Here is a 24,830-nt window from a genome sequence, read left to right on the forward strand (position 1 = left end):
ACCACAATGCTTTTTATAATGTAGACTGTTTTTTGAATTAAAATACAACAAATTGTACATTTTCACTGTTCTTTTTCCCTATCCTAGCATTACAAGCAGTAAACTTGAACAACAAAGACAAAAACAAGAGTATCTTTAAAATAAGAAGCACATAGTATACCAAGCTATATTGGATTAGTGTAGCCAAACAAATAAGAATAGGAGGAAGATTAGTCAACAGAACTTTTGTGTGTGTGTGTGTGTGTGTAAAAGAACTGGGGTGTGGGCCAGAGAAGTCAGAGGTGGGTGGGTGAGAGGACTCACCATAGATAGAGTAGGGAGCAGAATAGGGAGATCTACTGAACTACACTGCTAAGGGGAGCAGCAGGAGAGACAGGAGAGGTCTGCTGTGCCCATATATGAGTGAGCTCCCTGGCTGGGGATCGAACTCAGGCCATAGTGGTGACAGCACTGAGACTTAACCCCTAGACCACCAGGGAGGCACAATAGATGTTTTGAATGCTGAACCTAAAGACATAAAATGGATTCTTTAAGAATCTTTCAAGGAAGCTGACCACAGATCTGAGGCATCGAGAAGGGGAGGGGAGTAGAGAGAGCAGGGAGGGGAACACAGTGGACTATGGTGGAGGACTATGGGTGCTTTGTGGTAGGAAAACTATGATGAGCACACCTGAGGGGAGGAAACCTCTATTGAGAAAAAAGAAAGTTGTAAAATAATGGTACATCATTAATAATAAAAAAAAAAATCTCTTAAAGGGTTTTTAGTTTGCATATGGTCTAGCAGTTGAATTTGTGTTCATTGGAAAGACATATATTTGTGAATTTTGTAAGCTAACGAATGAAGGGATTAGTACATAGATGACATTAAAAAATCCTCTATATTTTATGTGATTTAATAATATCCAAGTTACCTTACCTGGGGGTTTTTAAATACAGAGTATTTTTCCTCTTTCTCCAAAAATAGCACTTTATTTTCTGTGTCTCTTGTCCAGTCTGATAAGACTTCCACAACATTTTCATGATCTTCAAAAAACCTTTCTGATGAGACAAGAAAAGTTTTCATTCAGACCCAAGATGTCAGGGTTTCCAAGGCAGAAACAAGCTCGTATTGAATTAAATACATTGCTTCATATTTCTCATAAGTTTTTAGAAATTCCTAATTCTTACAAGATGTCCCCTTGTAACATCCTTGTTAAATTCATTCTTCCTTTTGGGTCTTTGGCCTATTTTCCATTAAAAACAAAACAAAACAAAACAAAACAAAACTGACAGAATCCATGCTACAGTGAGAACGATCAGCTATTGCACTTTTTATCAAATGACATTTTGGACTTGAGACAGTTCCAGGTGGAGGTAAGCATATCCTATCTGTAAAACAATTAAGCAATGTCTGGTTAAACAATATTGTGAGATACGTGATAGGGACTGGAAAACATCACTCCCTAAACTCTAAAAACCATGTCGGAATGTCTGAACCACACCTAAACACAAAGGAAGACTTTCATTTCTCTATTTGCCTCAGAGAGTTGAAGAGGATTTCAAGGGTTGTTCAATGGACACAGTTCACTGCCTCCAGGAAGGCCAACTTCCACCTAAATCTTCTAAAAGAGGCGATTCTATATTCCACCAGGTCCTCCAGGGAGGTGACTGTTCTGAGTGGTATTAAGAGTGAGAGGAAACACAGCGTTGCCTTTTGCTTATTTTCCTTTTTACTCCATCAGCTTCTACTAACTGTCCTTTGCTCTTTAGGGCTGAGTCTCTTCAACTAGACAAAGTGTCAGACATTAGGCTAATGGGTTAGGAAGACAGGGAATGAACAATGATGTGCGGCCTGCGGCGGAATCACACTACCATTTAAAGAGGCAAGCTCCAAAGCAACTTCCGCTGACAGCTACCCAGGCCTCCCACAACCTGCTTTGCTTGTTAAACCTGCAGTAAAATATACCAGCCCGTCACTTTCTTTCCCTTATAGATCCACAAGGGAAGCAGCAGTAATAATGCTTGTATCCCCCAGGTCTGGCCACTTGGTGCAACCCGAGTGTCTTCACCACAAAGAAATGAAGAGGCAAGCAATGGATCTGACATGAGGGAAGTGAAAGCTGGGAAGTCTCCACTGCCTTGAGCCAAGGGTAATAGACCAACCCACAATAAAGTGAACACATGGGATCTGGAGTTCAGGCTTCTGCTGGGTTGGGACTTACCAATTTGTAGTTCTGGGTAAATTTCATAAAGACACCAGTCTACATTGCAGTCACAGTGGGTCTTCTCAAAAAGGTTGTCGAGAACATCTCGGGCCAACTGCCGCTCATCCACCATCAGGGACTTTGTGCTGCTGTCATTCATGTGCACCTTGACGACCAGCTGAGGAGAAAGCCACAGAGAAGCCAGTAAATTTCAGCCACTGGAGAAAGCCCAAGAGACAAGGGCTCAGAGTTGCTATTGTTTCTGCGAATTAAGTAAGAGTGTGAACCTCAAACTCACTCAAAGTGAATTCCCTCATCAGCCAGGCACTTGTGTTAGTTGCTAGGGCTATCGAGATAGAGAAATCAACTCACAAAAACAGAAAAATACATAAGAAAGTCCTTGTCCAGTCTTGGGAGACTCTATTCTGGCGGGGGGAGAGAGAAAACAAGCAGAACCAAGGAAGTGCAGACTCCCCGCTCGCCTGCTTTCTTTCTGTTACTCCTGCAACCCAGAAGATTTCTTGATTAACACCACATCCATACTGTTACGGCAATTTCCCAGAGAAATCATGGGGCCTCCCCAGTGGCGCAGCGGTTGAGCGCTGGGTTGCCAAGCTGCCCGCAGCCTCTGCAGCGCTGGTTCGATCCCCAGCTGCAACCCGGCCACCGGAGTAGGGTCCCACATGGCACGCAGACCTCTCCTGCCGCCCGCTGCTCCCCTCAGCAGTGTACCTCGGTCAGTCTGCCTGCTCTGCTCCCCGCTCTGGCTCTGGTGAATTCTCTCACCCTCCTGTGCTTCTGACTGTACCCAGTGCTTGTATAAATAAATAAAAAATAAATCTTTAAAAAAAAAAAAGAAATCAGATGGCACTCAGAGAGGTGGAGACAGAGATTTAATCGGCTCAGTGGGATAGCTCCCCAAAGGGCTCCAAAGGACTGAGCACCCAAGAACAAAAATGGCAAGGTTTCATACAGTTTGTATGAGGACAAAATGGCTAGGTTTTACACAGTTTGTATCCCATTTATCACAGCAGAAGTGTTCTTTATTGTTCGGGAAGGGGGTTCAAGCTAGTCATGGCTACCAGCGCGGACAAGCAGCGCAGTACAACCAGCATCTTCTTCACTTCAGCAAGCAGCAGAATCAAAGCAGTAGACTCCCCCAAGCAGCAGGTTTGGGAAAGCAACAGAAACTAAGCATCAGACTCTCCCAAGCAGCAGGCTTGGGAAACTTTCTGCTTAAATACCTTTGTAATATTATTTTCTCTCCTTTGCTTAGCTGCAAAGGGTCCCCTTTCAAGCAACTCAAGATTTCTGATGCTGGTCAGAAGGTGGTTAATCTACAATGCTGTGAAGCAGGGCGTGCAGGACCACAGTGCATCACCGAGGGGCCTCATGAAAGGCAGGTTGTGCCATGTTTGATGTCAGAGGTGGAGCAAGAGAGGTGAATGCCGGCTGAGAAACACGCACGCAGGCCAATCTGTAGTCTAGTTGACTTTTCATTCTAGTTTTAAAAATTCTACTGCACCCCTCTGTGCTCTACCTGATAAGGAGATACAATCTTCCATCTCACTGTGTTTGGATTCTGGAGACTTGTTCTCACTTCGGGAAGTTACACTGTCCTGAGATCTCACAATTCCATGTGCCATAACTTTTTGTCTGCCCATTTTGCTACTTGTAGTGTCCCGATTTCATTTTCATTTTTAGTATCTTTAACAGTGATACTGTTAGAGATATTTTTAGGAGTGACAGCGTTTTAACTTTTCCAGCAGTTGGTACTGTGGTTTTGTTTCATGTTACTTAAACTGGCCTTCACTGGTGCCAGTATGTGCTAAAAGCTGTTGTCATGGCTCGGTGTGCAGGGTGAGGAGGGCCTGGGAGGAGCTGAGATGTGGGTGTGGGGCTGGCTCGTGGTGGCGGCGCCTGACACTTCTCTCTGGTGTCTAGGCTGAGAACCTCAGGGTCCACGTCCTCTCCACGTGCCCCTCGAACTAAGCACCAGCTAGATGTTGGGAAAGGGACAGGAGATCAAGACATCTGCTCTGCTGTTATCTCTGTGGGGGAACCCACCTTGGTGCAGCTCCCCCATGAGGTTTCCCTTTTCTTCAGAGGTGTGTGCGGTCACGTACCCTCTGCTCCTCCTCCACAGAGCCTCTGGCCAAGCTCACAGCCCTGCCACCAGCGTCCCCTCATCCAGACCACAGCCTCCAGTTTCCTCCTTCCACCCACTTCTGGTTTGGTGAAGCACAAGTGTCCTTTTGTGTCAGGCCTTTTGAAGTGTGCGTGTCTCCACTGTCCAGAGACAATCATCAGGTCCCACCCTCACCCACGGGCCATCTCCGACCAGTGTCCCTCTGACTCACTGGTCCAAGAACCTCAGCCGGTGGGGACCAGGCCTGCTGTTGCTGTTGCTGGCCTGCTGCATTTGGAGCAGGGCCTGCTCCACCTCCTCCTGCTCCAGTCGTAGTTCCTGGTGGGTGCCATCATGGTCTGTTTTTCCCTCGGGAGCTATTGGCTTTGATCTGCTGCGATCTCTTGTGAAGACACGGAAGAGGCGAGTCTGGTGCCCACTCTGCCGCCACCTGCCTGCTGTCTCCTTGTCCATCACTTGTCTTCCTCCTCTGTCCGTTGTTGTGCTGCTGGCTGCTTCCTCATCTTTGTTCATCTGTTCCAGGCAAAAATAGAGCAGATCAAAGGGCCTGTCTTCATAAAGTCTGCATTCCGGGAGCCAGTCTCTGAGTCGGTTCTCCAGCTCACAGATGTCCCGTTTTTCCAAAATTTTCTTCTGCCACTTTGTTTTCAGGAAAGTCTTATCTGAGCCAGAGTTTGTATATCCCTATTTTGCAAGATGGGGATACACCAGTGAAAACAACAGAAAAATCCCTTCAGGAGCGTCTAACAAGAAAAGTGGAGGGTGTGTTGGTTGGTGATAAGCACTGAGGAGAAAAAGCAGGGAGGGTAAGAAGTATTGGGGTGGGGTGTGCAATGCCAGAGAGGGGCGGTCCCAGGGAGTGGGTGATCAGACTTAGAAGAGGAACAGAGAAACCCACTCAGAATCTGGGGAAGAGCTTTTGAGCCAAGGGGACAGGAAAGTGCAAAAGCAGAGGAGAGCCTGGGGCATGTGAAGAGCAAAGGGGGACCAGCGGCCAGGAGGGGTGAGAGAGGCAGCAAGGCCACACACGGGCTTTGGGTCCCTGTGGGGGATTTGATCTTGTTATGTGAGCTGAGGCACCACCTCCTTTTGAGCCAAGGAGGGCCAGAAGGAGAGGATGGGACGGGAACACTGGGGGAGCGGCTGCTCTGAGGCACATGGCAGCTCAGCCACAGGGACAGACACTTCTAGGGACCACGTGTCACATGTGCAGGCAGCAGGCAGGCAGGTGGATATTCTGGTGCTCATGGTGCTTTCCTTCTGATCGCTGTTTTCTCTGAGCAAAGGCAGTGATGTGATTATGTGAGAGAATGTGAAAGAGGAAAGAGGGATGAGGTAGAAATAGTTTTCTAGATTAATGGGAGAGACTGGGGGCACTCTGGCAGGACTGAAGGCTCAGGTCCTGAGCAAGAGGGGCGGTGGATTAACCAGCATTGATCCAAGTGAGTGCAGGGGATGGAAGGGCAAGGCAGCCAAAAATAAAGAACTTTAAAAACTGTCCAAGGAATTTTATGACACGTGGAAGAATAATGGTAAAGAAGTTCACACATGTTTGCAGTGAATGGAACCTGTTTGATCTGGAAAGATTTTCATAGCTGAGCCCTGGAAGTCTGAATTGAGGGAGAATCAAGGACAATTTACTGAATATTGTTCTACATGTTCTGAAACCTTTTTCAAAGAACTGTGAGAGGTACTTTGGGAACATAGAGTCTAAAGCCCTATATGGAAAGAACAATTCATCCAACTCTAAGTAAAAAGTTCTTAATGAGTTTCAGAGATGGGATATGCTTTAAGAATTGAATTGGTGGTGGGCCTCCCCTGGTGGCACAGGTGGTTGAGCGCCATGCTGTGAAGCTGTCCGCAGCCTCTGCAGCGTGGATTCGATCCCGGCTGGCTGGTGCGAGGGCCCCACATGGCGCGGCAGACCTTTCCTGTTGCTCCCGCTGCTCCCCTCAGCAGTGTATTTCGGCAGATCTGCCTTTTCTGCTCCCCACTCTGTCTCTGGTGAATCCTCTCACCCTCCTGCACATCTGGCCTGTACCCCGGTTCTTGTATAAATAAATAAATAAATAAATAAATAAATAAATAAATAAATAAATCTTAAAAAAAAAAAAAACGAATTGAATTGGTGGAGAATTGAAATTCTATGGGGGCTACACCTGAGCGGAGGGTGGAAGAGCAAACATTGTTTTAAAATGAACAGTGATAGAGCTTCCATATGATGCAGTAATTCTACTCCTAGGTATTTACCCAAAAGACACAGACACATCAATCCCAAAGAGCACCTACACCCCTATGTTTATAGCAGCACTGTTTACAATAGCTAAGCTTTGGAAACAGCCCAAATGCCCCAAAATAGATGACTGGATCAAGAAGATGTGGTACATATACACCATGGAATATTACTCAGCATTCAAAAAAGATAAACACATGCAATTTGCAGCAGCATGGATGGCGCTGGAAGGGATCATGCTCAGCGAAATAAGCCAGAAAGAAAAAGAAAAATACCGGATGGTCTCACTCATAGCAGGAATCTAGAAAACTTAAATAAGGGACCAGGAAAATGAATAACTATAAGAAAGTGAAAATCAAAATCAACAAAAACTATGAACCAGAGACACTCCATGGGGGGTAGGGGGCAGGGAGGGGAGGGATTGGGGTCAAAATAAGGGGGTTGCAATTGTATGGGGAATATAAAAATAAAATTTATTAAATAAATAAATAAATAAATAAAATGAACAGTGATGTAAAATATAAATAAATAAATAAATAAGGAAATAAATAAATGAAAGTATAAAGGTAAAAAAAATAAATGAAATAAGACAAAGACTGCCTCATCTTTCTCTTAATTTACCAAATGAACTATTATTAACACAGCTATCTTAGATATATGCTTCTAACGAGGTTAAATACATGTGTTTCTGCTATAAAACAATACATGTGGTCCTGAAAAACCTGTGCTCTATAAAACACACACACACAGTAAAATTACAGACTTACTGGGAAAACAGGGCTGGGGCCGGCTGCTGAAAACATAGAAAACTTTGAAGCCACAGGAATAGCCAAAACAACATTTGGCACATCAGGAGATAACCTGGCTCTCCAAGGCAGGCAGCAGGGTTGGAGGCTGCTACAGGGGAAATACGAAAATGCACGAAGCAACAGTGGGAACACGGAGACTGAGGGACAGCCAAGGGCAGCCGAGATCTGACCCAATTAAGGCAGGTCCAGAAGGTGGTGCCACCTGCGGTCAGCCGAGAGCTGAGCTGATGGGCCCCTGAAGGGAGGGCACCCTGGGGGTACTCACTTGCTTTAGCATTTGTTGAAATAGAGCTGAGGGCCTCCCTGGGGGCGCAAGGGGTAAAGCCGCAACCTATGAAGCTATCCGCAGCCACTGCAGGACGAGTTTGATCCCTGGCCAGGGAGCTACCCACATGGCGCAGCAGACCTCTCCTGTCTTGCCTGCTGCTCCCCTCAGCCGTGTATTTCAGTCAATCTGCCTGTTCTGTTCCCCACTCTGTCTCTGGTGAGTCCTCTCATCCCCCACACCTCTGGCTTGTACCCCAGTTCTTGTATGCATAAATATATAAATCTTAAAAAGAAAAAAAAAAAAAGAACTATTGCTGAAAGAGTCCCTGCCAGTGCAACAACCAAGCCAAGGCTTTTCCTTTCCTTTCTTGTTGGAGGTTGTAATGCTATTCCTGTTATTCCCAGAAAGCTGCCAAGGAAAATTATGTGTAAAATAGAAAATGATGTATAAGCCAAGGAAACGTCCATGTTTATATTAACATGTGTCCCTTATTTATCAAACACAAATGAGCTCACTGATATTACTGAAAGAACAACTAATTCATCTTTGTCCTTAAAAAAAAAAATGCAACAACAACAAAAATGCAACAATTTGGAAAACAACACTTGAAGTTTTTATTTAATGATTAAGCATAAGAATATGTCATCATACATACAAAAGTGAGTCATAGCTTACCTTCTTCACCTTGGCCTCCTTCAGTTTTTCCAATGCTAGCTTAATTTTATTAGCCTTGGCTTGAGCTGCTTCTTCTTCCTATAAAATAGCAACAAGACATTCAACACAATCCAAGAAATAATTCCAACAAGTACCCGTGCCATTGCTAGCATCTTAGTTTATGTTGAAAAAAACCTGTAATTAGTAGTACCACATTTCACATGATCAATTTTCAAAATTTAAATGACTATAACAAATATCTTCAAAGATGCAGAAAGTAGTCACCCTTTATATCTTAGAATAGTGAGTTAAAAGAGGAAATCATGACTCTGACAGAATACATATTTAGACCACAAAAATCTTGGCTTGCTCAAAAATAGGGCTTAACCTGGATCTCACTTCCTGAAACTATATGTGATTTTGGGGGTCAGAGTGCATTTTCTGGGATTCTTAGCTTTTATTGGGTCCCTTAAGGGAATTTCAAAAGTTAAGACTTCAACGCAAATGCAATAAAAACCTTGACAAGCATGAACTGACAGAGGGGAGAATGAAATATTTTATGAGCGCAAAGCCCTGTGATTTTTGCAAGTTAATATTCTGAGAATAGGATTATTAAGGCTCTCCTACCTATTTATGATGGAGAGGAAATCAGCCCTCCTACTTATATTCTAATTAGTAGAAAGCAGACATGTATCTTCTTACAACTGGTTCCTCCATTTTTTTGGGCCACCATCCCTTTAGATATATGTTGAAAGTGATAAAGCCCATAAAGGTTCACACATGCTCTAACTCTGCATATACTTTCAGAGAATCATGATCTCCTTAAAAATCTTCATGGATCCTCTATTAAGAACTTCTGCTCATTAGCATGGTTATTAAAAAAGACAAGGGACAACAAGCATTGACAAGGCTGTAGAGAAAAAAGAACCCTTGTGTCCATATTATGGAATATAATATGGACATTCCTCAAAAAAAAAAAAAACAACTAAAAATAGAACTACCATATGATCCAGCAGTCCCGTTTCTGGATATTTATCCAAAGGAAATGAAATCAGTATCTCAAAGAGATATCTGTTCTGTGTGTATTGAAGCATTATTCACAGTAGCTGAGGCATGGAAACAACCTAAGTGATCCATTGGCAGATGAATGAATAAAGAAAATGCAGTATATATATCATGCATATACATATATTTATATACATATATGCATATATATGAATATTATTCAGCCATGAGAAAGAAGAAAATCCTGCAATTTGTAATAATATGGATGAATCGTGGAGGCAACATGCTAAATGAGATAAATCAGACAAAGACAAATACTGCACGCTCTCACTTATATGTGGATTTCTAAAGAAGTGAACTCAAAGAAAGAGAGAATACAATGGTGGTTTCCAGGAATTTGGGGAAGGGAGATTTTGGTTGAAGTGTAGTTTCCAGTTAGATGACAAGTTCTAGGGATCTAAGGTACTGCAGGGTGACTAAGGTTAATGAAACTGTGTTATGTACTTGAAAACTTCTGAGAGTATCGATCTTAATGTTCTCCCCTCTCTTACACACACAAAGGAATTATGTGAGGTGATGGAGCTGTTAGCTAACCTTATGATGGCAATCATTTTGTAATAATATTTGTATTAAATCACCATGTGGTACACCTTAAACTTACACCATATTATGTGTCAATTATATTTCAATAATCTATTAAAAAAAGAACCTCTGAGCTATATGATTGCCAGTTTTCAAACAATTTTTCAACAATAACTGCACAACTGAGCAGTGAGTATGACAGTGTGTGTACTGTATGATATATTTAACACTTGATATTTGTTCATATTTAATATTTGGTTCACTCAAAAGTCATTCTGGGAATTTCAGTGTTATTAGGCTCATATTTATGAAATATCATTATCACATAAAACAGCAAATGTATGTCACAGGAAATACCACTGGATTCTTACTATAAAATATTTTGAAGTGAATTACTCTAAGAAAAATCCTTAAAAGTGCTTTTAAAGCTCTTTTATCTATTTTTATGAGACATATTATAAGTTAGTGTCCCAAGTAATGATTATATGAATTTTCCAGCTCTTTGTTTTCCCATTATTGAGAAATAATGTCATAGCTTCCTGCTCCACAACACTCTTCCCCATTGACAATATTACAAGTGATACAGATATATCTTTGTCCTCCTGAATAAGGCTGCCAAATTCAGCAAAATTCTATTTAGTTCAATTCAGAAAATATGTAACAAATATATATATATATCTCAGTTCTACAGTTCATACCAAGTTAATAAAATATTACCTTAAAGCTTGAGTATTTTCAGGAAATGCTATATACAAATATATATTTTAGACAATCCATAATAATTCTTGAATATGGCCCTAATGTGTTCTTTACACACACCTATGTGTCTTGTTTACGGAAGACTTTGGTTTTGCAATGAACATACTTGGTATTCTTGTTTTTTTGGCATCTCAGCACTCCAGGTATACAAACTTATGAATGTAACTATCACTTGAAAGAAAGTCAAAGATGGTGGGGAGCAGAAGGCAAGGCAAGAGTCTTGCCATGTTGGCCCACACACTTACTTGAGAAAGAGGCTCCGGGGGTGGCGGTGGCAGAGGAAGGTCTAATACAGGATCATCTGGTGGAGGTGGTAAATCATCTTCATATTGGTTGATACTAATTGCAGCAACATTTGTTCCAGAGCCAAAAGATGCTGTGCCACTGTAAGTCGGTACCTCCAGAGATGCCGAAGGATGTTGATTCTGAGAGGATTTTTTCTGTGCCTCTATTGTCCTCTGCTCAGCTTCACTTATGTCTGCTACCAGCTCTGCCATGAGAGCATCTAAATCTTGATCTTCCAGTGCATTTAAGGACTCTGATGGGGAAAATCACATTAATGAACAAAACAAGGATGTATACTTGGAAAAACTGAAAGAAGATAATTTTTTGATTGAACTTTTTTATTTTCTTACATTGTTGTTCATTTTTGTACAAAATTTGATTTCTCCCCTCAGGTGTCATACCCATAAATCTCCCACCACCACTGAAAGAAGATAATTTTCAGAGTAATATGTAAATACTGATTATAGGAACTAGGAGGTGGGGGAAATTGGGAGGGGTTGGTAAAAAGTACACAGTTTCAGTTATAAGTAAGGCCTGAGGAGATAATGAATTTGGTGACTATAGTTGATTCTACTGTGTTGTACAATTAAAATTTTCCAAGAGAGTAAAACTTAAATATTCACATACACAAACATGCAAGAGTACAATGTGAGGTGACGGATGTGTTCATTAACTCAGTGGAGGGAGTTCTTTCACAATGTATACATAGAGCAAATCACCACAGTGTACATTTTCATTTGTCAATCATACAAATAATCCTCCTCCTCCAAAAAGGAGAAATTTTGGGGGACCTCATTGACCACTTCTAAAGTCAAATTCAAGTACATAATTAGCTTCTTTAGTAGGGAAGTCTTATTTATTCTGAGATCTTAGAATTTTAGAAAAGTAAAGGAGATGCTAGAAACAGATGGAAAGTTCTCCTCTAGCCTTTGGAGGGCAGACAGAGCACCACTGGTAAATATATTTGGAAGAAGGTCAGATTCAACCTAATAGTGTTTAAAGGCCTTGGATGTTTGGGGTGGGAACAGAGCTCCTGTAAGCACACCCCCCAACTCTAGATCTAGATTCTCAATTCAAAGAAAGAGCAATAATGATCAGTAGCAGGAAATAAAACAGTAGGAGAGAAATTTTTGTTAAAAAATTGTGACTATTTCAGAGGCAGTAAAAAATGTCAAATAGATCAAGTATAGTTAGTAAATATAAATCAAACTATATTATATGAGGAAGCATTTGTTCATATATTACAAATCATTATGAAATGGATATTATCCTCGAAGGGATATTTCCTCATTTACGTTTTCTTATACTAATGTGCCTTATAGCTCTATAAGAAGAAACTCCTTTTCTTAAAAAAAACTATAGTTTTAAGACTTTTTGCAAATGCAGGATGGTTCCCTTTTATAATAGTCAAATATGTCTTCTTGGCCTCTTAATTCAGTCTGGACAAATTAAAACGCAATCTGAAATCCAGGACTTTAAAAATTATACTTATCATGAAAGCTATAACTAAAATAAATTAAAACACAATCTGAAATTAATATTTTAAAATTTTTGTTTTCAAATTATAGCTCCATACAGATTTTAGTCATCATTACAATTTCAAATGAAATCAAATTATTATGCTTACCATTTAAATCCTTAAAACCCACACTGTAGTTACATTCAGCTCTGGCTGGTTTAGGGTCCGGAGGAGGAAGAGTGTCAACTCCTAAACTCTGAAAACAAATCCCCGTCCCCAAAAGTTACTCACGATACAAACATTTGTATAACACATTGTAATATTAAGTCATAATTCATTTATTTTCATAGTTTCTCTCTAAATATATTCTTTTAAAGAATTTTAAATTGTATTCTTACTTTAAAAAAACAGTTTGTTTTTCCCCTAGAAAAGTACAACTTAGAAATTATCCTAGAATTTGATCCAATTTTCAGTTAATGTATGTGTTGACTTCTAGAAGGCACATCTTGAAACAAAACAGGTTAACTGAGAATGAGATAGTTAACAGTTATAAATAACAGGAAAAATGTCCTATAGAGATACATTTGTGACATATATACTACATATAATTCTACACTGACTTAATAAGGTCACAGGAAGGAATATTTACTACTTGGGCAATAAATATTGTTTTAGGCAAGCAATCTGCCATTATACAGTAAAATGCTATGCTGCCTTTTCTTCCATTCTAACTTAATAAAACTCTTAAGAGAAATTTAAGCCAAAATAAGCCACTAATTTTGTAAATAATTTTTTTTAAATTAGAAAAAGTGACTTCTTGAGAAAAAACATTAATAAACAGAATCATAAATGAAAAAGGAAAAATCACCACACATGGACCAGAAATACAAAAACTCACAAGAAGTTATGTGAACAACTATATTCTGCTGAATTAAGTAAAAAACTGAGAGTGGGTAAATTTCTAGATCAACATAACCTACTAAGACTAGCCCAGCAAGAAACTAGGTGAAGTGAACAAACTGGTCATGAGCATGGAAGTTAAAAGAATAATAAAAAATCTTCTGGAAAATGAAAGCTCAGGGCCAGATGACTTTACAAATTAATTTTATTAAACTTTTAAGGAAGAAGTAATGCTTGAGCAAGAAAACCTTCCTCAAATGGTTTTCTTAAAATAACAAGAAAAAGAAATGTTCCCTAATATATTTAATGATGCCAACATAACCTTAATACCAAAAACAGATCAAGACAGCATGAGAAAATTATAGACCAATATTCCTGATGAATATTGATGTAAAAATTTACAGCAAAATACCACAAATTGAATTCAATAGTATATCACAAGAATTATACACTATGATGAAGTGGGATTCATCCCAGGGATGCAAGTATGGTTTAATTTATGTAAATCAGTTAACATAATACACCCTATCAACAAAAGCACAGAAAAATCATGTTAACATCAATAGATACAGAGAAAGCATTTGATAAGATTAGCATCCATTCATGATAAAAACTCTAGACAGTATGGGAATAGAAGGAAACTACCTCAATATAATTGACAAAATTATCACAAACCAACAGCCAATATAATGCTTGATGGTGAAGAACTGAGAATTTTCCTCAAAAGATCTGATAAGAAAAGGATGCTCATTGTCACCAGTTCTGTTTCATTTAGTACTAGAGATTTTGGCCAGAACAATCAGACAAACAGGAAAGAAAGGGAATCCAAGTAGGAAAAGGAAAAGAAACAATCACTATTTACACTATCACAATTCACTATATATCTGATATATCATATACATATAGATAGAAGACTCTGAACAACTCCACCAAAGGTTATTAGAAGGAAAAGATAAATACAGCAAAGTGGCAGTCTATAAAATCAGCGTACAAAAATCCAGAGCTTTGTAAAGGAAAAAGCTTTATTTCTTCTCCCCCACCTCCACCACTGTCACAGTTACATCAGAAGTGTATAATATTATCAAGTTCCATTAAAAACAAATAGCTCACTTGTCATGATAACCCCATTGTCTTCTAGTTTGAAAGTTAAAAAGGGGAATTTACCTGGGTCAGAAGATCCATCTCTCCCAGCAAATTGCTGAACATTTGGTCTATATCTTCATTTGACTCACCCATCTGAAAAAGGAAGAGAATGAGATATAAACCATCTAATAAAGGCCTGCTCCCTGGATAACTGTCCCTTCTCTTTCTTTTCTCCTAGACTCCCCTCTATAGGCAAGTTCATGGAGAAGAGGCTATGGAGGGTTCATTTTAGTCTTATAGCCTATGCTTGACTTTCCTCCAAATTGCGTTGATCCAAGCTCTGAAACCTGTTTCAGAGTGACAATCAGGCACTGTTTTTCTAGATTAAACTAGTCTTTTGGGGGCCAATTGAACAAGTGAGCATCATTGAAGAATTCCTCTCATGCTAAGAACCTTTCTTAGAAAAGGAGAAAGCCTCAAGCCACAGGTAATTGTGTCAGAGTTAAAGAATTTCACCTCCACTTGAGTAGGAGACACACCTAAGTCAGTTGTGTATACACGGAGCAGGGAGGCACAGGTTTGAGTCCAAGGAAGTCATTCAATGAATGCTCACACTATACAAGGTACGCAGGTGAACACTCTGGTACAGAAGTGACAGGTAAGTCAGACATTGCAGGCATGGTCTGTGTGTGCAGGTCAAGGAAGACAGCATCAAGGAAGAATCAAGGAAGAATGACGGAAGGTTCATGTTCACCCTAATTTATGTAGAATGTTGGGTTTACGGAGTTTATCCTAGTCGGAAGGAGAGCTCAGTGGGTGGACCTGCCTCTGGTGGAGGGTGGGGGAGTCATTGCTAGGACAGGTTTAATGTGGTTTTGTCCCTTCCCAGTTGGTTACAAAGCATTGGAATCATACCCTCCCTCCTTCAAATTACCTATAAAATGTAGGAGAGAAAATATTTAAATCTACAAAGTACCCATAGTTTCACAAACTGCCCTACAAGCCATCAATCTTGTACTCAAAATATTATAATGGATAATTAATTCACGACTTTAATAAAAAGAGAGTGACAGAATAAAAAATAAAATTCCAGAACTGCCCATATGAATTTTCATTAAAATATTATGCAGTAATCATGAGACAAAACAAAGGACTCTTTCAGATAAATTATTATTAATAGGAAAAGCAAAGAGCATTAGTGCTAACATATTTCAAATTTTTTATGACAAAAGTAATCCATTCAGAGTGGAAATAGAAATTTTTTGCCCATCTAAAAACTGCCTACCAGTGTTAGAATGAACTTGTAGGACCCAGAGATGACATTAGTAATAAGGAACACGTCATCAATGCTTTTTCTTAATTCACTAAATTTGAAAAAGCACTAAACTGACGACAAATAAAATCTTGAAAGAAAACATGGCATCAGTGAGTCAGAAAAACCCATCGAGCTCAAAGGCTTTAGTTTCTCAACACGAGAAAGGTTAAGGACATGCCAGAGTGAATCACACGCCTAAGACGGAAATTACTTAAAACAAAGCACGTTCTTGTGACCTTGACTGAAACTCCCTCTGTTCAGCTGGTAAAAATCTTTCTTTCTGTCCTTTCATTCCTTTCTCCCAAAGTCAATTGGTAGTGAGTTACTAAAAGAAGCCAATATCACATTGTGTTTTATCTCCTGCATTCCCTACCAGGCGTTGACAAGGGAGGCTGGGTGGATGGAGACCAAATACTAGCACACATGGAGGAGTAAAATTGTAACCCCACACTTAGGCAGATATGCAAATGACTGACAAATTAATAAAGGAAATTTTTAAAAATTTGCTGTACACCTACGATCCTAAGGATGCATGCTATTGAATGAATCACAGTTAAAATGAGTTGCATTCTTAGTGAAAATAATATTTGCGTTAAGGTCAATTAGTAATATAAATTTGGATTAATTTGTAAATCCACTTATACATTTCCTCTCCCTGGGAAAGACACACGCGCGCGCGCACACACACACACACACGCATACACAACACAGTGAGAAAATTGGGCTGGGTCCATTTGTATATGTGACATTTCCAAAAGTCACAATCAAGATTAAAAAAAGAAAAAGAAAACACCCAGCCCTGAGAGTTCAAAGTGTTATTTGGGCTAATAGCCCAAAACAGGGGTGGAGCTGCCTTAGTGAAGCAACAGATTGCAAGACAAGCAGTGTGTATATCATCATTGGGTGGAATTAGCATATTTTTGTGAGTATGTCATTTCTGAGTTCAATTTGTATATTGGGAATAACAACAAACTATTGAATGAGAGAAAACTAGTAAAGTATTTTATCAGATTTTGTTGAGATTTCTGGGTGGAGGTGGTAGAAGAGGTGTGTGTGGGGGAGGCTGCACATTAGGCACAAGTTCTGCCTAAGGTTCCCAGAATGACAAAGGAATTTTCCCGAATGCTCACCATTTCCCTAATGCACAAATTTTCAAGCCTCAGTTTTTATCCTCAAATGGTTTCTCTTCCCCACATATATCAATTTCATCTATAAACTTCAAATATGCATATTTTAAATAGAACATCTAAAAGAAAATAATTGTAACAATGTGAGGTGAGGGATGTGCTAACAAAGCTTACTGTGGTGATCATTTCACAATCTACATATATCACACCGTCATGTTGCACACCTCAAACTTACACAATGTTAGTGAGAGCTATATATCAGTAAGGCTGACCAAAAAAAAAAAATCTATCCTAAGAACTCTGACATATGTGTTTAGCAAGACATGTACTGTTGCAAAGTTAACCTCACCTATTGAACTCAGTTTGCATACAGAATTCATAGCCTTTTGAATAAGCAGTTCCAGCTGTGATTTTGGATGTAGATCAGGACAGAATTTATTTTATCTGTCAGATTAGCTTGCCTGAGAACAACCCATTCAGTACCCACAGGCATTTTCAACATCATCTCCCCCTTCACCCCACCTTATAGAACTCTCTGCCACTCTCGCATGCCCTAATGTGATTAATGGTCATTGTCCACTTAGTGAAATAGTTCTTGACTGTCATGTTTCTGTACACTCAGAAAAAAAAATCCTGTTGATTTGTTCTATGGAGATTTACTCTTTTTCTTCATTCTCACTACCAAGCCATAGGCACATGACTCACTCAGCCTCTCGCTGCCTGGATCTCCCCCCAGATCTCACCACTACCACAGAGAATCTGAAATAGAAACCTACATGTATTGCTCTCCTGTTTAGGAGACCATGTTTGTGGCAGATCATGATAAAGCTTTTTAGACAGGGTTTTTAGCCTATCTTTCAAAGTCCTTCACAATTTGCCCCAATTTGTCTTTCTGGGTCCAACTCTAGCCCTTGACATTTGGGGCCCTTGACATTCCCAGAATAGGTTTTTAAAACTTTTCTTTTTGTATATGCAATTCCCTTTAAAAGAGGTACTCCTCTGTCAACTTTGCCTTTATGAAATCTTATTTACCATCCCAAATCTAGCTTTGCTGTCAATACGTCAATGGTGTCATCATATTCTGTAGAGAGATTTGCTGTTTATTGTACTTGACAACCGCATCAGTAAATCCTGGCCCGACCAGCAACCTTGATAAAATATTTAACCCACCGTGTTACAGGTTCTTTCCTTGTCTGTAAAATCAAGAGGTTAATGTGTGTTTCATAGTATCATTAAGTACATTTAAGCAGAAGAGCTTACAGTACTGAATCATGCCCATTTTGATTGTCACTGTGTTAGAATCTCATTCATTTTGGGAGCTGTTAATAAGAAAGGATCAGATCATGCTTATCTTTTTGTTAAAAAATTTTATGTTGAAAGTCTAGAGCAGTTGCTACCAATCTACCAAGGAGAACAATGCCCTCTTGCTTCTGAGCACAGCTGAGGTTGAGAGGGTTGAGAGAGAGAAAGGAATCTCCTCCCCACTCTACCTGCTTGGTAATAAAACGACTATCAGTACACTATTAGGTGTCCTTGCTCTCTGATGCCACCATCCTTGTCCCTTGACTTGTTGGCTGATTAAATCTACCCTCACAACCACTCTTGTTAGGACACTTTTCCCAACTTTGCAGATGAAGAGACTGAGGCACTCAGAGATTAAGTACCTTGTGTGAAGTTAAGCAATTCAACCTGTTAATGGTCAACAAATATTTACTCATCCCAGACATTGTTCTAAGCTTAAACAAGTCCCTGGAAAACTTTCCTCTGCAGTTTCTGTATTCTGTTTCTTCTCAACAATGTGCCAAGGACTGTGTATCTAGATGTGACATACACACTGTACATTTTTTCCACATTTAATACAATTAAAGAAAAATGTTTGCATCTTTTCATAGGGATTGTTATCTTTTTAAAATTTTATTGAAGTATAATTAATATCTAACATTATAGTATTTTCAAGTGTACAACAAAAGGATCGTGTTTGTATAGATTGTGAAATGATGACCACAACAGACATTGCTTTTTTTAAACCTACATCCTATCATGTATTTCTCAGTGCCATTGAGCAGTGCTTTGTCTATAATTAGATTGCCAGACCTAAAATAGAAATAGATTTAATGAGCAAAATGGTTAGGAAAAAAATCTGAGGTTCTGTATCAATGTGCTTTGGCATTTTAATTTTTATTTACTTAATTTATTTTTGTGTAGAAGAACCAGGGTATAGGCCAGAGGTATGGGGGCAAGGTTGGGGGGAGGCATTGAGAGGATTCACCAGAGACAGAGTGGGGAGCAGAACAGACAGATCTACTGAAATACACTGCTGAAGGTAGCAGAGGTCAGAAAAGAGAGGTCTGCTGTGCCATGTGGGTTAGCTCCCTGGCTGGGGATTGAACTCAGGCCGTCGCAGTGATAAGCGCTGAGACTTAACCCCTAGGCAACCATTTTTTAAATTATTTTTTTTTTTTATTATTTTTAAACCAAAAAGAAAGTTTGTCATATTATTTTTTCCTTGAAAAAAATATTCCAACTGCAGCTATGAAAGAGGAGAAAATTTTTTTAAAATGTGCTTATGACAGAGCTCACTCTTTGTATAGAGTATGTACTACACAATCCAGGTGATCACAAATGCTGGTGGAAACTGTGGAGCAGCAAGTGTAGAAAATTATTAGAAAATAAAATATCGAATTTTACTTGATTACTTCAGTATAGTATTTTTTCTAAATGCAAAGAGCACTTACCAAGAGGAAGTGGTTCACAACACATGGTAAAAAGTTTGTGATGCTTGTGATGTTTGCGGAGTGGAGAAAATCTAAAGCTTCTGTGTACCATTACACAGGAAACAGAAGTAGCTTTAAAATTACACATAACATCAAATAAAATTTATAGAGCTAAGATGAAGAAATCTCTTGGGCCAAGCTCTGCACAGCATACTTGAGGTCAGTGAAAATTTTATGAAATAGACAAACAAATAATGATTAGGCTGACAAACAGTTATGAAGTTAATGGGATAATCACAGTGGTCACATGAACAATGCAGGCTAACACAACAACCAATCACAAAGGACATTTTTGTGGACACTGTGGATATACATATTCATGGGCACACAAAAGCAACAGCCAAGACAAGAGGGTTTGTAGGTCAGCAGTATTATGTTGGGAAAAGTTAGATGGAAATGACATTTGTAATGAGAAAGGAAACATGAAATGACATGATTTATTTCAGTAATTTAAAAACATTAAGTGGGTGCTTTGAAAAAAAGCCTTAGAATTTGTCAGAGACACACACACACACACACACAGAACATGGGATGGGTTACCATATTTTAAAAAGTATCATCTTTTTAATGCTTTTGCTTTCAAATTGTGTTGCTTTTGAATACACATAGTCTCACTTCCATCTGTGCAAAGGATCACTTTTCTATATCTCTGGGAGACAAGTTGTTGACTAGTTTCACCTGGATATATAAGGGCTGAAAAAACTTTTAAATTTTGAGATTTTCTTAAGTTCCCTTTTTATTCTAGTTCAGGCACCTATATAAGGAATGGGGAACAGCTTTTACATTTAGTATCTACTGTGACATCAAACCAAAGAGACAACATAAGTTAGGTTTTTTTGCAAACAAAAATAGAGAATATTCTATTCACTCATTTGTAAATAAAAGCCACAGATGTTAATTTTTATGCACAAAATTCCTATGAACAGTTATCTGTATTCACTCTCTCCCAATTGTCTCTATTTTCCTTTGAGTCTAGTCTGGTGTGGTTGAATGTTTGTATCTGTCCAAAATTCACTCTAATCCCGCACAGTGTGATGGTATTATTGCTGGAGCTTTGGGGAGGTAATTTGGTCATGAGGGTAGAACCCTCATGTTGGGATTAGTGCCCTTATAAGAAGAGTTAGTCTCTGTCTCTGTCTCTGTCTCTCTCTCTCCACCAATCTCTCTCCCTGCTAGGTGAGAATACAATGAGATGACAGCCACTCGGAAACCAGGTAGAGGGTCCTCACTGGACACACTAGATGGGCCAGCCTTGACTGTAGACTTTTCAGTTTTTACCAAACTGTGCCAAGACTCCCATTTCCTTCATACTACTAAATCAGAAGGTTAATTCTTAGCATCTTAAACAGCATTTAATTTCCTTGAAAACAGGTTCTTCACTTGGATTCCATGAAAGCTTTCTTTCCTGATTTTCCTTCCAACAGAAGCCAATTTGCTTTGATGTTAATAAAGCTTAAGTCTACATGCGTGCCCTTTCTAAGCCTGTGTTTCTCTTTTGGCATCCCAGCAGTGGCATCCCACTGTTCTCATGTAGGGAGTGGTCTTAAGGCTTGAGGTGGGGCTGGTGGGATGCCATCAGTACCTCTACCTCACCAAGACTCCAGCAAGAGCTGAATCATTGGTAGATCTCATGGACTGTGGACGCCATCTTCAAGTCCAAGGAGAAGATCTAAAGGAGATCTTGTTCTTATCTGCTTCTTGCATGAGGTCACCTTGATTATGGCCACATTTTATCACCACCAGGATCACTCTAGAAACTGGAAGGGGCCAGAGCTGAAGAGTGTGTGGTCCTGGCTGAGGTGGACTAGTTATTTCCTGGGTCCTTGGGAGTGATGGGGTGCCATGCCATATTGAGTGAGAGCAAAAACCTCAGTTCTCTGAGGTCTCGCTCTTGGGCAAGAAGCATCATCAGAACAAGAAGCCACAGAGGAAGTTACAGATGGAGCCTTCCAAAGAGAGATATGATACAAAAGTAAACTTTTTCTAAACTTTGCATAAAAATTTTTCAACAACCACAGTGGAGATAAAACTAAATTATTTCTCTATTACCTCATAGAAATATTTAATTTGAATTCATCCTCACATGGAGAGGTTATCAAAGAATATGTAGCTGATGTAAGAAAAATACATCAGGCAATTAATTATGAGTAATGAAAACAAGACTTTTTTTTGCATTTTATCATGTTTATGACATGTGCTTGAAGAAATTAGTTGTGATTCCATTTCTCACTCTTTGTAAATGTTTCCTTTTGTTGTTGATTTATTGGTTCATAATATTGTATTCTTTTTTTTTAAAGGCTGCCCCAAATGGTCTAAGATTCAGGTCCTAGACATCCTTGATGGGTCTCGGCCCACCTTTTAGGCACCTCCCCTTCGCCTCTGCATTTGCTTTCTCATCAACCATATTCAGTTTCTCTTCTGGTCTCTAAACTCACTCCCTAGATGATCTCATCAGTTGCATGCCTTTAAATACCATATGCAGGCTGCCGACTTCCAAACAGTACCTCTAGTCCACGCTACTCTCTTATCTCACATATTCCCTATTACTTAGCATGGTCCTGTCCCCCGCTCTTGCCTTTCTGATTTTATCTCTTAACTCTCTGCTCACCCTGGCCTCCCAGTTGTTTCTTCAACACTGTGAGTATATGTTTGTGTATGCTTTCTCTCCATCTTGAAAACCTGTTTCCCATTTGCCTAAATAGTTTCTCCTCACAGCCTTTCAGTCTTTGTTGAAATATCCCCTCATTATTGAGGACTTCCTTGACCTATTTCAGAAACAACTTTTCACAACCCAGTTTCCCTGTTCATATTCTTGCCCATCATACCAACTAGAATGCAAGTCCTGTGAGGGCAGGGATTTGACTATTTTTGTTTATTGTTGGGTCCCAACAAATAGAGCAACATAGATATGTGATAGACACTGCTGAATGAGTGGATGAATAGAAAAACTAAAGTGCAATATATTTATGTAAACTGCATGAGGGCAATACCTCTGTATTCTTAGTGCTAAGCATAGAGCCCACAGCAGACTTTCAAAAATATTTGCTGAATAAATGAATGCCTTAAGGGAGAGTGGTGGAGAAGTAATGAAGGGAGACAGAAAAAAAGAGGAAACCAATTCAACCACCATAGTTGGTGGAAAGACACCAACTGGTTGATACCAAAGGTAAAAGATGGTTGGAGACTATTATTTATGCAAAACATCATGCAACTCTGCTAAGTCAAGCCAATGGGATGGTAAGATGGCTGAATAAGACCCCCATATGCTCAACAGGACTCAGAAGTCAGTCAGTGATACAGAGAAGCATATTAATTAACACTTACAAAGGTATTTAACCAAATCAAACTTTGATGGAACACTGTGAACATAATCCTGATGGGATGTATGAGGATGTGGCATTTCACTGGTAACACTTAGTTCAGTCAAGGGCCTCCCCTGGTGGCGCAGTGGTTGAGCTGCCCGCAGCCTCTGCAGCGCCAGTTCTATCCCTGGCCACCAGCAAGGGCCTCACATGGTGTGCAGACCTCTCCTGCCACACCCACTGCTCCCCTCAGCAGTGTATTTCATCAGTCTGCCTGTTCTGTTTCCTGCTCTGGCTCTGGTGAATTCTCTCACCCTCCCGTGCTTCTGACTGTACCTAGTGCTTGTATAAATAAATAAATAAATCTTAGAAAAAAAAAAAAAAGAAGTCAAAGTCAGTGATAGAGAAGCATATTAATTAACACTTACAAAAATATTTAACCAAATCAAACTTTGATGGAACACTCTGAACTTAACCCTGATAGGATGTAAGAGGATGTGGCATCTCACTGATAACACTTAGTTGTCGAGAGAAATCAATCAGACAAATCCAAACTGAGGGACAAGATGCAAAACAAATGGACTGTTTTGGATTCTTAAAAAAAATAATAAAAAAAGAGGTATTGTTGGGATAATTTGGAATTTAGGATTACAGATTGTGTGTCAGAAAAGGTATTGACTCAATTAACTTTCCAGAGTGTGTACTGTGGATGTAAGAGAATGTCTCTGGTGAAAAAAATAAAGCAAACATGGCAAAATGTAAGAATGAGTGAATTTGGGTGAAGGGTGTGTGGGTGTGCATTATTTACATTTTTGGTGTTGGGAGGAAAAAGAAGCACCCTTTTAACTCAGACAGACCTGAGTTAAAAAAAAAAATAATAAAACAAAGAAAAAAAAGAAGAGGAAGGTGGGTGGGGGATATAAGGGGGAAAAGACTAAGTCAAAGAAAAAAAAAATCTATCCTGTGCACTGCTGGCAAGTTATCTCACCCAGATCTCATAAAAGTCATGTAGAGGGAGGTAACATGTTTTTGAATTTTCATAGATGAGTTTATAGTCAGGGTTTAGAGTAAATGGCCCAAGATCCCACCTAATACATGGGTGGGCAGTACTCAAACTCAAGTCTCTTTCGTTACTCTCCTGCCTTATCCAGAAAATAAGTCACACAGACAACAACAGAGGCACAGCAAGAGAGGTGTGTGTGAAAGAAAAATACAGATGGAAACACATTTAGACAAACAGACATCTGCCTAGAGGTGACACATATTCATCACCGATGCAAAGAAAGTAAGGAAAGAAAAAGGCACATCCCAGCACAGCAAAGTTTCCATGGAGTCACCTTCGGATCTGAGAGAAGAATCTCTCACATCACTGCCTCCAAAGACCTCCACAACTGGGTTGTGTCTTCAAAGAGAAGATCATGAATGTTCTGTCATGTACTGCCTTTCCAGAATGGGGTACTCCTACCTCTAAGTTAAGATTCTTCTCTGGCATGGCTTTGGACCCACACCTTAGTCAAGGTGGAAAAGGAGAGGCAGCATATGTTTGGGTCTACGTGACTTACTTAACAAACAGGCTGAAATGAAAATTATCTGGTGACTGTAAGATTTCGACTGATGATTAAATCAAATTAATCTTCTCTTCTTCCAACTCCAAGTTGAAAGTAGAAAAGGATAAAGGGGAGAAGGTCAAAAAACACACAAGCTTCAATTTTCCATTTTGCTGTGACAGTGAAGAGCAATGTTTTCCAGGGCAAAGAAGATTTTCTTTGGGACCGCTAAAATTCTTAAACATCCCAGCATGGGGATAATGGTGTCAAATACTTTGTAAGCTTCAGGAGGGCAAAAGGGATATTTGGTAAAGATTCCTAAAAATTAGAGTCATCCTTTCATTAACCATCACTGAAGTAACAGAACCAGGCGCTCCACTGGGGCTTGGAGCGTCA

The 24,830-nt window shown here is 39.6% G+C and overlaps 1 protein-coding gene across 1 annotated transcript in view; it reads right to left on the bottom strand.

Annotated features, from left to right (window-relative positions):
* The window catches only part of APBB1IP (amyloid beta precursor protein binding family B member 1 interacting protein), a gene marked incomplete at both ends in the record, with an annotated part of 39,646 nt that extends 25,124 nt beyond the window's left edge, over positions 1-14,522 (bottom strand). The window contains 6 exons of the mRNA XM_084253287.1: positions 917-1,038; positions 2,202-2,361; positions 8,318-8,395; positions 10,888-11,180; positions 12,555-12,642; positions 14,451-14,522. Coding sequence (XP_084109413.1) covers positions 917-1,038; positions 2,202-2,361; positions 8,318-8,395; positions 10,888-11,180; positions 12,555-12,642; positions 14,451-14,522 — 813 coding nt within the window. The remainder of the gene's footprint in view (positions 1-916; positions 1,039-2,201; positions 2,362-8,317; positions 8,396-10,887; positions 11,181-12,554; positions 12,643-14,450) is intronic.
* Positions 14,523-24,830: the final 10,308 nt, after the last annotated feature.

Source organism: Talpa europaea (genome assembly GCF_964194135.1).
Source record: "Talpa europaea genome assembly, chromosome: 14".
In the NCBI taxonomy this organism is placed as follows: domain Eukaryota; kingdom Metazoa; phylum Chordata; class Mammalia; order Eulipotyphla; family Talpidae; genus Talpa; species Talpa europaea.